The sequence below is a fragment of the Clarias gariepinus genome, chromosome 4, assembly GCF_024256425.1.
Source record: "Clarias gariepinus isolate MV-2021 ecotype Netherlands chromosome 4, CGAR_prim_01v2, whole genome shotgun sequence".
Classification (NCBI taxonomy): Eukaryota; Metazoa; Chordata; class Actinopteri; order Siluriformes; family Clariidae; genus Clarias; species Clarias gariepinus.
Window position 1 is genome coordinate 14,672,409 of NC_071103.1, and position 17,625 is coordinate 14,690,033.

General features: G+C 39.5%; 1 protein-coding gene across 1 annotated transcript in view; it reads left to right on the forward strand.

Moving 5' to 3' along the window:
- The first annotated feature begins 4,685 nt into the window (after positions 1-4,685).
- Positions 4,686-17,625, forward strand: part of deptor (DEP domain containing MTOR-interacting protein) — a 38,164-nt gene continuing 25,224 nt past the window's right edge. Inside the window, exons 1-4 of the mRNA XM_053494897.1 lie at positions 4,686-5,057; positions 5,325-5,412; positions 13,190-13,368; positions 14,386-14,509. Coding sequence (XP_053350872.1) covers positions 5,327-5,412; positions 13,190-13,368; positions 14,386-14,509 — 389 coding nt within the window. The 5' untranslated portion in view covers positions 4,686-5,057; positions 5,325-5,326. The remainder of the gene's footprint in view (positions 5,058-5,324; positions 5,413-13,189; positions 13,369-14,385; positions 14,510-17,625) is intronic.

Here is a 17,625-nt window from a genome sequence, read left to right on the forward strand (position 1 = left end):
GAGAGAAGAAAGAGCAGGGGTGGAGTTTATTATCCTTGGGAGACCTCTGTGACAGGATAGCTCCTACTCCAGTTTCTGATGCGTCTACCTCTAAAACAAACTGGAGGGCGGGGTCAGGAAAAATGAGGACGGGCGCTGTGGTGAAGCGGTGCTTAAGTTCCCTGAAAGCCTCCTCAGCCCGCGAGTTCCATCGGAATGGCGTTTTGGAAGAGGTTAGTGCCGTGAGCGGGGCTGCCACCGTGCTATAACTTCGGATGAAGCGACGATAAAAGTTAGCAAACCCCAGGAACCGCTGAAGTTTGCGTCGCGAGGAGGGTACTGGCCAGTCAGTGACTGCCTTGACCTTTGCGGGGTCCATCTGGATGCCTACCGGGGAGATGGAGTGGCCTAAAAAGGAAGTGGAGGTGCAGTGAAACTCACATTTTTCTGCCTTAACGTAGAGCTTGTTTTCCAACAGCCGTTGCAAGACCTGGCGGACATGACATTTGTGTTCCGGACATCGTTTATGAGGGCCTGGAACACGGCCGGTGCATTGGTCAGACCGAATGGGACTACAAGATATTCATAGTGGCCCGTGGGGGTGTTGAAGGCAGTCTTCCACTCATCACCCTCCCGTATCCTGACAAGGTGGTAGGCATTTCTTAAGTCAAGCTTGGTAAAAACACGGGCATCCTGAAGAAGTTCGAAGGCGGACGTCATCAGCGGGAGGGGGTAACGGTTCTTTACTGTGATCTCGTTTAAGCCTCTGTAATCAATACAAGGTCTGAGGGACTTGTCTTTTTTTTCAACAAAGAAAAACCCAGCTCCCGCCGGAGAAGACGACGGACGGATTATGCCTGCTGCTAGTGACTCGTTAATGTAATGATTCATGGCCTCTCTCTCTGGGCGAGAAAGTGAGTAGAGTCGCCCCTTGGGTGGGGAGGTGCCGGGAAGCAGGTCAATAACGCAGTCATAGGGCCGGTGAGGTGGTAAGGAGATCGCCCGTGACTTACTGAACACCTGTCGCAAATCGTGATATTCAGCGGGAACCTTAGTTAAGTCAGGGATCTCCTCTAGTGATGCTGGCGAGGTCCGGTCCACAGGGGCTGAGCGTAGACATGAGGAGAGGCAGGTGGGGCTCCAATCAAGTATACTCCTTTTAATCCAATCAATGTGGGGGTTATGTAATCTGAGCCAAGGGAGCCCTAAAACAATGGGTGCATGAGCATTTTGTACAGTCAGGAGGGAAATAGTCTCCGTGTGGTTGCCTGAAAACTGTAGGGTGATGGGGGCAGTGCGATGGGTGATGGGAGTGAGTCTGCTACCATCAAGGGCCTGAACAGAAAAAGGCTGGCACAGGGGAGTAAGAGGGATTTGGAAGTCGGAGGCAGTAGAGGAGGAAATTAGGTTCTGGTCCGCCCCGGAGTCCACTAAGGCATGAGTGGCATAAGACCGATCTTCATGGGTCACAGTCACTAAGAAAAATGAGCGCTGGTCCGGGGAAGAGCTAGAAGTTGGGCCCCCCTGCATCCCCAGAATTACGGGGGGGCCTGCCCTTTTAGTGGGCAGGATCGCACGACATGGCCTGTCTGGCCGCAGTAGAAGCAGGCGCCATCGTCTCTGCGGCGCTGACGCTCCCTTGTCGAAATGCGCGTGCGACCTATTTGCATGGGTTCAGGGGTTGTCTCGGGGGGGGCTAGGACAGGTACTGGGGTGTAAGGAGCGAGCGAAGGCTGCCGTTCACTACGCCGAATCCTTCTCCGGACGTCAACGCGGGTTGCTAGGTCGATGAGCCCCTGCAGATCCGTGGGGAGATCTCGAGCCGCGAGCTCATCTTTGATTGAATCTGAGAGTCCATGGAGGAAGCAATCAAAAAGGGCTCTTTCATCCCAATCACAGGAGGGAGCCAGAGTCCGGAAATCTATGGCGTAGTCTGAGACGGAGCGTGTTCCTTGACGAAGCTGAAGTATCTGGGTTGCCGCCTGATGCCCCGTGAATGAGCGATCGAAAACTCTTCTCATTTCGTCAGTGAAGGTCTTATACGTAAAGCAGCATGGAACTTGGGCATCCCATAATGCCGTCCCCCATTCTCTAGCCTTTCCGGTGAGGAGGGTGATAATATAGGCGACTTTGGAACGCTCTGTGGGAAATGACATAGCCTGCAGCTCTAGCACGAGGGAGCATTGAGATAAAAAAGAGCAACACGTGCCTGGGTTGCCGTCATAGGTAGGTGGAGCAGGGAGGCGTGGCTCCTGAGAGGGAGGAAGTATCTGAGTGGGGGGGCGAGGAGTGGGTGCAGAAGGTGGCCGATCCTGAATCTGAGCAGAAAGAGATTGCAAAGTTTCTGTGATGGTTTGAAGAGTACTAGTTATCTGAGAGATTTCCTGCTGGTGAGTGCCTAAGAGGGCTCCTTGGCTCTCCAGTGCCCCCCTCAGGCGAGCGGCTTCTGCTGGATCCATTCCTTGGCCAGTTTATTCTGTCAGGGAACGCAAGGGGGCGTGGTGGATCCAAACGCAGAAGAAACAGATCACTTTAGATAGCAAAAGGAGTTTGGGTGCTTGTGACTTGGTTGACAACGTTATAGTTTAAATGTCTTGACCTTAATTCCGCGTAGAGCTGGGATTTGAAATAAATCCACTGGAAAGCGGAAGCGCGGAGCGCCGACACGAGCGGGCCGAGAGAGGAGGGGGGGTGTGCGACGCTTGACTCGCTTATGCCGGTATGAAGAAGCCTGAGCCTTGCGGGAAGGCAGGAGCGAGCGGAGCCGACGAAAAGCGGCAGCGTGAGTCCGGTTAGGAGAGGAGATAAATCGGGGTCGTGGAGCTGGCGAGGGTCGAAGCCGAAGAAAGGGGAAGAGGTCCGTGATCCAAATTCGTGGTCGATGGCAGGTAAGCAGTCGGTAACGGGAAAACTCCAAATGTGTCAGATCCAAAACGAAAGGCGAAGTCGTAGTCAAAAAGGGCGAAGCGAGGTCGATACTTGGCAGGCTGAGACGAGAGATAACGCTGGTAAATTGAGGCTGAGAAGGCACACAATAAACTGGCGATGTGGTGGTGTCAGCACATGGCTTAAATAGGCATGAGAGGTGATTGCTGATAGGAGACAGGTGTGTGGAGAGCGGAAGGTGAGGTGGTGAGTTGGAAGCAGTGGTTGGGAGAAAGGAACGGGAATGCTTTAGTGATCATGGCGAGACTGTGGCTTGACGTGGCATGACACTATGAATATCCTAATTCAATATTATATCTATTTTTAGATTCAGCAAACTTCTGATGTTGCCTGCTGATGAGTGACCAGTTAAAAACACACCACCTGTAGGATTATAGATAATAGGAGGATAAATAGAGGAATGGCACTATTTTCCCCACATCAAATGCAAAAGCATATAAAGGTAAAATGTTATTTTAAAATATATATGTACAATAATTTTAATGGCAAATCATGCACATTTCAAAACATCAACTGAACATTGAACATTATGTATTGTCTGCAGTCTGTAGTAGACCACATGGGCACTGGTGGCTCAGTGGTAGGTGTTTTGTCTGCCACGCATTAGGCCTGGGCTGTACACATCTTTAATATTGTGAATAGGATATACATGATTGGCATGTATAACTACTTATCATGAATCACATGCATTCCACATGTATATCGTCCTGTGATCCTCTTATCCACACCTTTATCAGTTATAAAAATGCAGCTTGTCATGATTTGTGCTTCTTTAAAGGTATTAAATACATAAATTGCTGCTCGTTGAGTATTTATTTATTACTAAGTTAAGATATGTGCAGTGCCTAACACAAGTCTCTTTAAATCAGGTGTAACGGCACTAAACAGCACTGACGTATAATACAGAAAAAAAGATGAGAAGTATAAATAATTAATAGGCAAGTTCACAGGGGTGAGGTGGGGTACACCTTGGAGACGGTGCCTATTCATTGCAGGACACACACACACACACACACACACACACACATTAAGTCATGTACAGAGATACATGTGGAATAACCTCTGAATTTTATATATAATTTTAACGTACCTCCTGGAACCTGTGGTAAGTGTAATAAAGAAATCAACACCACTTCTGAGGGGTAAACACAGATCTGGCAACGCTGCATTGTCCGTGACATTTTTCCACGCCTATTAGATGTTGTAAGCGCGCCACACCGAGGTTTTCCAGTAGATGTCGCTATAGCATCAGGCGTGATTGCACAGAGAAGGCTGGATCCCAAATGCTTGCATGTTAAACAATAAGTGCGCGAAATATAGCGCACGAGGACTGGCTTCAAACCGGGTGTGAGTGCACTTATGTAGGAAGTAGTAAGCTGTTTGGGATTCAGCCAGAGCGTTGAGTTTTTCAGCTTGAAAAGCAAGCTTTTTTAAAAAATATTTCTTTTTACATTTTAGTCTTGTTTTTTGAATGTGTCTCTGAGGAAATAATCCAATTAATTGGATTGGTTGGAATGATTAAATAGAGTGAAAACATTTTGTTTGTCAAATAGTGCAATAAAAATACAATTGCACTACTGACCAATGGTAACTTTTTTTTTCTTTTCTAAATAACATATTTCTTTCCATTTTGTACTAAAGACACTGAGAATAAAGTGTGTGAGATGGTGTGTGTGTGTATGTGTGTGTGTTGTAAGCGCCGCCCTGTCGGTGCACTCCCCCAGTGACTCGCCCTGCTGCTGCTGCTGCTCGCTGTAACTGTTAGTGCGGGGTAGTAAACACTCACTCAGCAGTCATCTAGTCCGAGTGGCTGCTCACTGACACCCTGGACGACTCCGCGATTTAGCTTGACACGTGATCATTAATTCATTTACAACCTTTGGATAAAATTCCGAAGCCAAACCCGTATGCATTTCCCCCCCTTACACAGAAGTGCCTTTGTGCGTCTGGAAAGAGCGAGCAGCAGCACTTTGCCTTGATGGGATACAAAAGGCGCAAGTTTACGCCTGTCAGTTGGATTTAAACAGGGTCGGAATGACTCAGGCTCCAATTATGGACGGAAAAACTCTGCGGTGACTTTGATCACATCATTCGGCATTTGTTGGGAATACTTTCATCGTCCAATCAACAAGGTGATCTTTTTCAATCATTTGCAGTTGACTGTTATTAGTTGAAGCAGGCAGGCATGTGTTATTACTGTGTTACCACCTGACATTAGAAAATGAGTTGATTATAATCATTTAGTGTCCTCATTCTGACTAGCTGTGGTTGATTGAAAAACATTCTGTAGACAAAAAAAATCTAACAACAATTTATCCCACATATGACAAGCCAGTCCTAAGTTGTCTTGTATGATGTTTACCATTAGTGCGCTTTATTTTTGACTCTCCCATGCTCAGAGATGGACTCGATGGGGAGCACCATGCAGAACAAGGCTGCCGAGCTGGAGCGCATGGCTGAAGTCCTTGTCACAGGCGAGCAGTTGAGGTAGGCGTGCTTCCACAAGGCTGTGTCCCAAACCTCACTCCACTCTATACTGTATCCTCCTACATAGTGCGCGAGGTCGTACTAAATAAGAACAATAAACATGCTATGACGTATTAGTAATAAAATTAGTAGGATGATTTGAGACAGAGCCTTATTGTAACCTCAGCATGCTCCTGTACCTAATAAACAAAGGACTGTCATCTATAACCAATGCCAAACCCATCACACGCATTCCACTTGACAGTGCCCTGCCTTCAGCTTCATTAACATTAGACACCCTTAAATACAGTACAGTATGTGCATGCATTCCTAATGGATATGTGTGTGTCATCAAGTACTATTCAGCTTTACCTGTCCTCCCTAAAGATTATCTGCTAATCTAATTGTTCCGGTCTGTTCCAAAAGAATGATCTCCACCTCAGGAAAAAAAAATCTTCACATTTTCATCAGTTCCAGATGTGCCTAGTACAGTAGTAGTGTGTGGTTTGGGATGTGGCCATCGTGCTGCAGTGCCGCTATCTAAACAAAGGCGAGCAAGCTCAGTTGGACATTCCATGCATTTGAACATGGACTACGTTCGACAGCTGTACAGACTATATTAGACATTTGACAGCTACAATATGTAGGTTAGAATAATTTCTGGGAATGACTGCATGATGACCAGATTGGTGCTGGTGTGAAAGAGAACACAGCCTTGACCAATGAACACATAAAACTCTACAGATATCTCTGAGCAGTGAATGGCATCTCAGTAGTTAAATAATATGAATGTGTTGTACCAGTGAAAGCCATGCAGCTGTCAGCTGATGTGTCAGGACTGAATAGACACTCAATGGAGTGCAGGCAGTGGGAGGTATTGCCTGCATGGTGGATTAATTTGCATTAAAATTGATTCAATTGGCAGAAGCTTTTAACCAAAGTGACATATAACTGAGGTAGAATACAGTCCAAGCGTAGACCTTTTAAATAGTGATCAACATGGCATTAGAGTGTTTTTGCAGCAATTCACCAACCGGGAACATAAAAAGATGCTGTTCTCAGAATAATTGCTCAGGGTCTACTTTGCTTTTGCTGCTCAATATACATCATTGATTTCAACCTCTGTTAAGTTTTTTGTTTCATACACAATTGTTACAAAACAGTTGTCTTTTATTCGAGCCTATATTTCCTGCAAAGCCCTTTTTAAAACTTTCTCTAAGACCAAAATCCATATGTCCTATAAACGTTAAGTAAAGGCGTCTTTTAAAAAGACTTTGTGCTCACTGGTGAAACACATGAGATAGCAGTAGGAATAAACAAAAGAGCTGACACTAAACAGACTCTCTCTCTCTCTCTCTCTCTCTCTCTCTCTCTCACAGACACACACACACACACACACACACACGAAGTGTAATACAGCAGCAACTAAATCTGACGACTGAAAAGTCTATGTATTCATGTTTTTTAACACTGTTTTTCATGAAGCTGTCAGTCAAACTAAAAATGATACAATGTGACAAGTAAAATGCAGCTATTTGCATAGTGCAGAAATGGAAGGTAACTAGGTAAATTTACTTTGTTACAGTACTTAGGTAAATATTTCACTAACTTTTCCTTTTGCTTTACTTGAGCAGTTTCTTTTGCGAAGATACTTTTTTCAACTTTTACTCCACTACGTCATACAGGAAACACCTGTAATTTTACTTTACTACATTTCTGCATTACATCACGTTATATAACCACAATGGTGTGTTGAATTTAAAGCAAGAATTTCGCTACCTGATGACCATTAAAGCATAATTGTGTTTTTCCTCTGTGACATTTTTACTCAGGTAAACATGTCAATGTAGGACTAATCTGTTTTACTTTAGTAATATTTGACCTTGGGTATCTCTACTATTACTCAAGTATAGGTTTTGTGTACTTTTCCCACCACTGCCATAGTGGTACAGTAGCTGTTCCCACCAGCAAAAGGGTCAGAAATCAGCTCAGAAGAGAACATGCCTAAATACAGTATACAAATACAGTATACAAAGACAGATGGAAGGTGCTATGGGTGTCTCATCGTGCTTTACCGCACTATTTATAGGCTGTTACTTTGCATTACACGGCAAGCACAGGTTTTGTGGGGGTGTTACTGTAAATTGTTACAAAACCACACCGATCATTTGCATGAATGTGCACTTTTTAAATAAAATACGAAGGTGAGTCAAATCAAAATCTTAAAGCTGTGACATCAGTAGGTCTTTTTCTTTGACCAGTTTAACACTGGAGCACTTGCTTGAGATGATTAAGAAAAATGCAAAATTTATGACACTTATTTGCAATAAACATTGCAAAATAATAATTTAAAAATGCCTTAATTTGGTTTACTCTCAACTTCATTTGTGTGTACTGGCAACATACCGATGTTTATCTTATGCATCGATGGCCAGATTCAATCTGTTATTGAAACCAAACAATATCCCAGACCCATGAAAGAGAAAGTCTCTTGTTCAAGATTCTCGGAATACACCCTGAATGGGACGCCAGTTCACAGGCACCATGCACACACTTATTCACGCTCAGGAACAATTTAGCATAGTCAAGGAATGTTTTTGGAAAGTTGGAAAAAACACAGAAGCAACATATAAAGCTTTACACAGACAAAAGCTGTATCATTTTACCACCCTGATTAAATCATTACAGAATATAATTTATTTAATTGTAAAAAAAAAAAAAAAAAAAAAAAAAAAATATATATATATATATATATATATATATATATAATTTTATTTTATTTTATTATATATTTTTTTTAAACAAATGTATTTATTGGATATTCTCCTTCTAATGTTTTTTTTTCAAAAGCTTTATTATTTAATTATGGAATTAACATATGAACTCATATGAACTTCCAGTAGAGTCTTTACCGCATTTCCCTCTGTTATTTAAAGCCAGCAGGGCAGCACAGTGCGGCAGTGGGTAATCTTGCCACCTCACAGCTTCAAGGTCCAAAGTTCAACAGTTTTATTAAGTAGCGCAATCTTTCTACAAAACCTTGGTTTGAAAATGATAAGCAATTTACAGTTAATATTTTGTCACACCTAGCCAGTAGGGAATAAAAGCAGCTCTGTATTGTCTAACAAGGTTGGGGAGCTTTAGTCTTCCCTTTCATGCAAAATATTTTATGCTCCTATGTAGTGTTATGTTTGCGCAAGTGGACTTCCCTTCATATATACCGCACTTCCTTATTTTTAGTAGGGCTCGGAAACAGTAATTTTTTGTGTTTCTTTAATAATTTCTGTGTGGATTCGGAAGTATGTTTGACTTACGACCATGTTCGGAGACAAGCATGTTTCAGATTGAAAATCCTGGTACTTGACAGAATTCATGATGCCATTAGTGGGAATTTGGTGCTTTTCCTTATATATTGGTTACTTTTGTTATGTTGATTTTGTGCATGACCTAAAAAGGGTTATTGTAGTTTAATCTAACTAGAACACCCAATACTAAAATGTACTTCCAATGACAAATAGTAATGCTTTGTTTGAGAATCTTTCTCCTCTCATACAGCACTTTTAAACAGCTGTTTGTCATGAAAGTGCTATTTAACAGTTAATTTCGAAGCTACAAGAAGCACGAGAATCAGCTGAGCAATTCCCAAACTGATCTTTTGTTCGCAGCCTCTATAATGTGTGGGGGACAGTGTGTTCATAGGGCAAATTCCTGGCAAACGTCCAACTGTTTCAGACACCTGAAATTTTTTTTGTTACACCCATAATTAATGGTTAATGATACTTTTAATGGCGCATGTATTTTTTGTTGCGTGTTAATAATATTTTTTTATCTGATTGTGTATTTTTAAATGTTAAATCTATGTTTCTTTTAAGTTAAGCACTTTTCCCCAGTGGGTCACAAACTGTTCCTAATTTGACGTGTTTCTTTTTTTGGCGCTTGTTTGTTTCTTTAAACAGAGATAAGGGTTACTTCATGAACACCGCAGGGAAACTGTGACACCAGGGTGAGATTTTAGATAGAGAAATTTTGAAGAACACGCCTACCCTTATGCTGACATTGCCAGCAGACATCATGGCATATGGGTCAAAAGCTTTTTCCAGTCAAACTTAGTCATGAGGCAGAGAGAGAAAAAAGTAAATAAATAAAATTAACCAAAGATTAAAAATAATCAGCAAAATCAACATATGTCTAAATATTTTAGGATAAATACTTCAGCCTATTTTTAATGCAATCATAAAGCAAAGAAGTCAAGATTTGCAGAATGCATGTTCTAACTTGGAGGGTTTCCTCTGGGTACTTCAGTTTTCTCCCACAGTTCAAAGACATGCTTTGTAGGTTGATTGATATTTACAAATTGTCCATAGACTATAATTAGGTTTGTGGGTATATGTGTGTGCTTGTTCCCCTAACTGGGTCAGTACCCCCTCCAGGATGTATCCTGCCTTGTCCCCTTAAGGGATTGGAAATAAACAGCTGTATAGCTTTAAGAAACCACTTATCAGTAAGGCTAATAGGGGAGAAAAGCTTCAGTTTCAGCTTTATGTTAGTGCCTAACATAAAAGTCTACAGGCCCAGTGTGATGATCTGGGGTTGCTTCTATCGGTCAGGTTCAGCAATGTTATGTGCCTTATTTTGGATTGGTGAGCACACAGTCCCGAGCTTAACCCCATTAAGACTTTGTGGGATGTGCTGGAGAAGATGTGCTGAGTCACCCATCATCAATTCAAGATCTTGAGAAATGAAATGAGAGAAATTAATGCGACTCTGGATGGAAATAAATAACGTGACATTGCATAAGTTTATTGAAACCATCCCCTGGCTGTAATCTATCCATGATATATTAGTGTAACTTTTTTTACATTACTTTTTAGTATACATTTCTTCTTCAGTTTGAGGTAAAATGGTTTCATTTTAAGGTTTCATGAACAGATTAATGGCAAGATGTGATGAACAGCATCATTGCTCCTTATTATTGTCTGACACTAATTTGTTTATAACAAAATGTTAAATTTGAAAACCGCTATATATTTTAGTTGTAGACAAATTTGTGGCAAAGCGTGATACGTAGGTGCTTTTGCAGCTTGTTAAGCAAAACCCGACAAGTCGAGACAAGTCGAGACAAGCCAATCACATTTCTTCATTCACCTGATCAGTGAAACAAGGATACTCTATGTTCAAAACATCAGGCTGATATAATTGTTTATAAGTGGTTACTGGATTTTTGGGAAATATTGATGATATGGAAAAAGACATTTACGCTTTGTTACTGCAGTCACTCCAGCAGTAATGAATTACAGGGATGTGTGAACATCTGCAATATGTTCTATGAAGGGGACATCATGTGATATGGGTGTTGTGCATAAGCAATGTGGTGAAGCTTGGTTGAAGTTACATTGCTACGAGAACTCGTGATTTATTCTGTTAAAGAGTCATGAGTTGCACATGGTGTATATGTGTGTGTGTATTTGAGTGTGTGAAGCTGCTGTGTTTGCCTTGCCTCTATTTGCTATTGCTTAAATCTTATAGTGTTAGGGGACGTCTGACGGACACGTGGTACATTGATCTAATTTACTGCCACTATTATACTACTAACACTAACACCCTTGTGAGTAAAAAAAAAAACATGCATGGAATATTATACAGTATATCAGTTTGTAGTACTTCTTGATTTTGTTTAAAAAGAAAAAAAATCTTCAAAACGGCAAAAAAAAGGAGTTGTCTTCTTTTTGCTGTCAAATAGTTCATATATAATTACAAACGTAATGCACTGAACCAACATGAACATTATAACAGTAAACAAAATCTTGGGTTTTTAAAGAGTGTTCATTATTAATTCAAATTCCTAACTTAGTTTTAGTTTATCAAAACATGCCCTGTATGTAATGGAAAAAAACACATTGACTCATGCAGTTATATTGTGGCACAATCCGAATTCGAATAAATGTATTGTAAGCATTGCTATCAGTGTCAAATATTTGCCTGGGAATGCATTAGGAAAACAGCAAGGATTTGTTCAAGGGGGAAATGCAACAAATTGTGAATGCAACAAATCATATCGGACTGGGGCTTAGGTAAAGGAACAGATGTAATATACCAAATACTGGAAATGTTCCAGTGATGAGGAGTGATAAGTATATTATCTATTTACTTTTGAAACAGCTCTGTCCTTGGACATCTATTTTTTTTTTGCAACTCTTTTGCTATCAGCAGATAACATTTAGTATCCGGAAGGCCTCAATGAAGACAGTACAGTAGTTTCTAATTTTGTTCCTGCTTTGTTTATGGTAACCTTTAATGAGATATGTGTTGACCTTGTGATACTTCTTAAATGTATCATATCCCAACTGGTATAGAGTATAACTATGATATAACCCAATTGACAGCAATTTAATCATTTCCAAATCCAAGGATAGGAGAGGTACAGCAAACCATCTTGATTTGCTTAAAACTTGGCACAGGTTTTTATACCAGATGCCCTTCCTAACACAACCCTCCCATTCTGTATCCAGAATCAAATTTGGGCCTACCGCTGAGATTTCTTAAAATGCATGAATATTAAATTATAGAATTGTTTTTATTAATTATAAGGTCAGTGAAGGGATAAATGTGTCTCAAAAGTAATGCATTACTGTAATTATATTACTTCTGTTGGTAGTCAATAATATAACATCTTATTTTTAATGCAATCCCACATAATAGTAATGTATTAATGTAAATGTAAACATACCTGACTTTCGCATTACTTTTGCTCCGCTTATACATTGTTGTAAGCCTAATCTTTTATTTTACATACTGTATAATCACTTTTTTATAGATACCTTACAAACTGTCGAATAAGCATTTGTTCATTCATTTTTTATTATAATCACCTGCATGGGGCTTTGATGGGCGTGGCTTTTTTTCGGCATTAACAGCGCAGAAGGTGGATTAAGCACGTGTGCTTTTCATGTATGTAAATCTCTTTATGGTAATTAACAAACCATATGTGCATAAAAATTATACAAGAATGTCACATTACTTTATAAATATCATAATATAGTACGATACTTTATTCACTGAAAAGTAAGTAGTACAGTAATGGTAACTTTTTATTTTCTTTAGAAGCCAGCACAACACTGGGTAAGGTTAATACTCTTTTTAAATGCTGTTGGCACTGGAGAAACAGTCTTATTATTAGGATTGGAAATTAAATGTTTCACAGATTAACCATTTCCAAAATAACGTCCTAAAATTGAATCAGACAGTGGGTACTTAATGAGTCTTTGTACATTGTTAGTGCTATGTATTTGACATTTGACATAATATATACTATGGGTAGACATACACTATAGTGTATATTAAGGCAACTGCACAAAACAGTTGTGTCACTCTTTTTTAATTTAGAAGATGCAATACATCATGGATGGGAATCAGTAGTGTTTTTACACATGCAGATCTTTTGGAAACCATCTTTAATCTAACACACCAAGAAATGGTGACTAAATGTCTCAATGAGTGAAATCAGAGTCAGGTGAAGAATGAATTAGGCAAGTACAAAGCCAGGGTTGGAAATTACTTTAGAACCTTTTTATTTATTGTTTTAGTTCCTGGAGAATACTCTTAATTGTATAGTTTGTTACATTTCAGTATAATTAATAAGCGTAAACACTAACTTCTTTAGTAACACTTCATCCCTTAAATATAAATCATGCTCGTCATTAAAATTTATCCAGCTGTTAATCATGCTTAATTTAAGATCTAGCCATCATCCCTTTTTTATCCCACTTACCTAATTTAGAGACCAAAATTTGTTTTCCAGATTGCGGCTCCATGAGGGCAAAGTCATCAAAGACCGGAGGCATCATCTCCGCACCTACCCCAACTGCTTTGTGGCTAAAGAGCTTATTGATTGGTTGATCGAACATAAGGAAGCCTCAGACAGAGACACGGCCATCAAGATCATGCAGAAGTTGCTCGACCAGAGCATCATCCATCATGGTGGGTTCTTTTCAAACACTCATACATACACACATTTAAACCCATGAGTCAGCACACATTTCTGTTGTTTATTGCAATAAATCAAACAGTCATTTTCGACCGCAACATTTATAACATTTATGGTTTCATTCTTTGTATCATCAAACAAAACGCTTCAAAAACCCAACAGTCATGGGTGTTTTTGGATTGTACTTTACAGTGTCTCACAAAAGTGAGTACACCCCTCACATTTCAGCCACCACTTTATTATATGTTCTCAAGGGACAAGATTTCTATAAAAATGAAAATTGGATATGCTTTAGAGTAGTTAATATGCAGCTTGTATAGCAGTACTCCAACAATATCTCAGCATGCAGACTATATTGTCTAAATAACTGGCAACAAAAATGAGTACACCCTAAGAGAGCATGTCAAAACTGTGTCCAAAGTGTCAAGATTTTGTGTGAGCACCAGTGTTAACTAGCATGGTGTTGACCAGAGCTGTACATGTTGTTGCTGGGATCTTCTTCCACTCCTCCATAATGATATCACGGAGCTGCTGGGTGTTAGACACATGGCGCTTCGCCACCTTCCGCTTAGGGACGCCCCACAGGTGCTTAGTAGGGTTCAGGACTGGAGACATACTTGGCCACTGACAAACACATGAACATGATGAATAGGACATGTGACTTTGCATGGCTCAAGATGTACAGCTGTTATCACTTAGGATGTACTTACTTTTGTTGCAGGCGATTTTGTCTATAATTTCCGTATGTTGCGTTATTTTCAGAGGACAGTAAATCAATACTGTTATACCAGCTGCACATCGACTGTACTAGAATATATCCAAGTTTTATTTCTATAGTATTGTCCTTTGAGAAGATATACTAAAATGTTTGCTGAAATTAGAGAAGTGTACAAGCAGATCACCAGCAGATATGGAACTGGGCTAAAGGAACATGTGCGTTCTCAGAGTGGATGTTAATTCACTATTCATTATCCAGATGTTACGCCAGTGTTTATTTTTCTCTGTTGCAGTTTGTGACGAGCACAAGGAGTTCAAAGATATGAAGCTGTTTTACCGCTTCAGGAAAGATGATGGAACGTTTCCTTTGGACAGCGAGGCTAAGGTTTTCATGAGAGGCCAGAGGATATATGAAAAGTAAACTCTTTTTTTTCCTTACTAAAAACTAAATTATTAATTACATCAACCATGCTTTGTTCAGGTTTTAAATCTACACTGCCTTGCATTTTGTTTTTGTCCTCCGTGTGTTGAGGTGTATCGGAACATATTGTTTTTGTGCATTTTGGTCCTTTCCGGTACATTACCAGTATCCATAGAAACGCAGGCTTCCAGCAGGTTGAGAGATGGGGTCTGTGCCAACTTGATTCATTAATCAGTGGCTGCATTAGCTACAAGTTGTTGCCTGTTAGGGTTTCTTCTCCACAAAACCACAGACACTTAACTAAAGCAACATCCTGTTTAATTTTTTTTTTTTTTTTAGATCTTTTTTTTATACTGACTAAATGGAGACATATGTTTTAAAGGGCAATAATGTCTCATTATAAAGAAATATATATTTGTATTAAAATATTTACATTTAGGGCAGAATTTCAATGCAAGTAAAATATGTTACCTTTCAGTCAAAAGTTTGGATACAGCTTTTAATTCCATGCTCTTTCCTGATGCTGAAGGCATCCAAAATATGCATGAATCTCCTTTGAATAGTTGATATTGAGGTTTGTTTTCTATTCATGCTCTGTAAAGCCTTTATAACGACTCTAATCTGAGCTGCTGTTAATTGGTGATTTTTTAGGCTGGTTACTCTAAATGAACTTCTCCTCTGCAGTAAAAATAAGTTTTGGTCTTTCTACTTTCCTGGGATGGTCTTCATGAGAGCCAGTTTCATCGTGGTGCTTGATTGGTTTTGCAAGTGCAAATAACAACATCAGACCTTTAAATCTTTAAATAACAACTGACTGTTGTTGATACTTATTCATTATCTAATTCCATATGTGTTATTTCATAGTTTTAAAAAAACATCCACTATTGTTCTGGAATGTAGAAAAGAAATCCAAACTGTGGACTGGCACTGTAAGTTTTTTTTTTTTATGTAATGCCAATGTTTTTAATGAAGAACTGAAATCAAGTTGGAGAGCTTGGGATGGGCAGCTCATATGCATACAAAGCACATCTCTTTTTCACATTCCTTTTAAACATGACCTATGATACATTTGCAGCTTTTTGCAATTGGTTGGTAGATTTTTGTGAATTTGCCATCCATTGCATTAAACGGGCTGAACTGTACAGACTGCTTAAGACATGATGGTACAGGAAAACAGGCAGAGCCAGAAGGAGCAGCACGTTGCCTCACACTCCTGCCGACATCCTGCCGTTCTTCTTTGCTCAGCTCCCCTCATGTGTAACATGATCCAAATTAAGTCCTATAGGAGACATCTGCTGCTCAAAATGTTTCAGACTTCTTTTGCATAATCACATTAGTGACATTGTTGTTTGTGAGTAGCATGTACAGGTTCATTTTTATGGCCTCATTTTGCTAAAGTCTGTAAATGTCTATTGGTTATAAACCTTTATTCATGAAATATTTCCTCAAGTCCCAGTTTGACTATGACAATATTAACACTATTACTATTGTTGGCTATATCCTTCTTTCATTCTCTCTTTTTTTCTTTATTTCTTATTTAAATAATAAATTAATGCTTTTATTTTAAATGTTTAAAGTTATTATCATCCGCACTTCTGGTTCCATAATAAATGGCTTGTTAACTGCTGGCATGCAAAGTATGGCAGGGTATCATATCTCCTTTGCTTAGAGTCAGTCATTAAGTCATGATTGCTCAGCTGGTTGACTATCACAGCAGGTGAAAAGTGATTTCATATTCATAGCTCTACGAGGTGACTAATATGGAGATAGAGTTACTTGTTTTATTTGTTGTTTGCGCTTTTGGTTGATCCTTTATACAGATCATTCTAGTTTTCACTCTGACCATTAATCATTTTTTAAATCTCTATTAAAACTAATAGGTTATGTACTATAATTAGGAAAGTGAGGACAGATTAGTGTTAAGGGGTTAAATGTATCAATCATGATACAAATTAAGCTGGTATTGAATCATGATCCAGGAGATCATATTGAATATTTGTTTTACATATATGGCTTCTTGGTCTGAATTAGAAATCGTTGGATTTTGTGTTGGTAATGGATATTTATATTGTATGCAAATTTATTTCATTCTTATAGTTCTGCAAAAGAAAAATCTGTAACGTTAATAAAATGACAAAAACCCATGCCTCATGCTCTCTTACAATTTCCCCCTTCAAGAGATACAAAAATTATATGGTCATGATAATACATATTTAAAGGCAGCAAATCAAAATCACAGTTGGGGTTTGTAGCAGTTTGGTCTGTTGAAATGGTTCCAAGTGCATTAAAGATATGTTATGCTTATTTTAATTTACGTCTCTACAGCTTGTAGGCGTGCACCTGGCTGTTTGAAGTTTGGTTGATTCCAGAGTACAGAAGCTGCTTTGGTTGCTGACTTGAAATCTGACAGTGTATACAGTACTTTTAACTATTTTGAGAATTAAATTGACACTAATTGGGAATTTTGCCTTACCACTATTTGGTAAAAAACGCTCCTATAAAGTAATTTAGACATATGATATCTCTTCATATGCCTTGCACCTCCAGGGTCTGGGTTCGATTCCCGGCCAGGCACGGTGGGAATAAACCATGGGTTTAAGATGGAAGTTAGTTTCTGACAGACACATGAGTATCAAGGCAGTTTTGTTTTCCCCAGGAGGCATTTCCCAGAAAATTACTTCACTTCCTCATTTCAGAAGTTACAAACTATCCTTTTTTTAGCTGTAATTACAAACGGAAGACTACAGTTATGTCCTCTGAGACTACCTAATCTCTGAATTAAGTGCACAGTTTTTACTGTTACTACTGCCCGAAGCAGGCGGGCAGTTAGTTCTAGATAAAAACAGGATTACTCTCAAGCTGGTATGAATTGGTGCTGTTAATTTGAACACTTCTCCAAACCACGAGTGTCCTATAACCTGACAAATTATAGGCTTTTGTGCGGAATGTTTCTGTTAATTACACTTAATAACTGTAATAACTTAATAAACTGCAATTTGTATTGCATCATATGTTTGTAAAAGAGTGTGAAATATCCACACCTGCATTACTCAGAACAAAAAGGTGCAAAAATGTCAGACCTGATTGCTACTTTATAACCTAGCAGCACCTT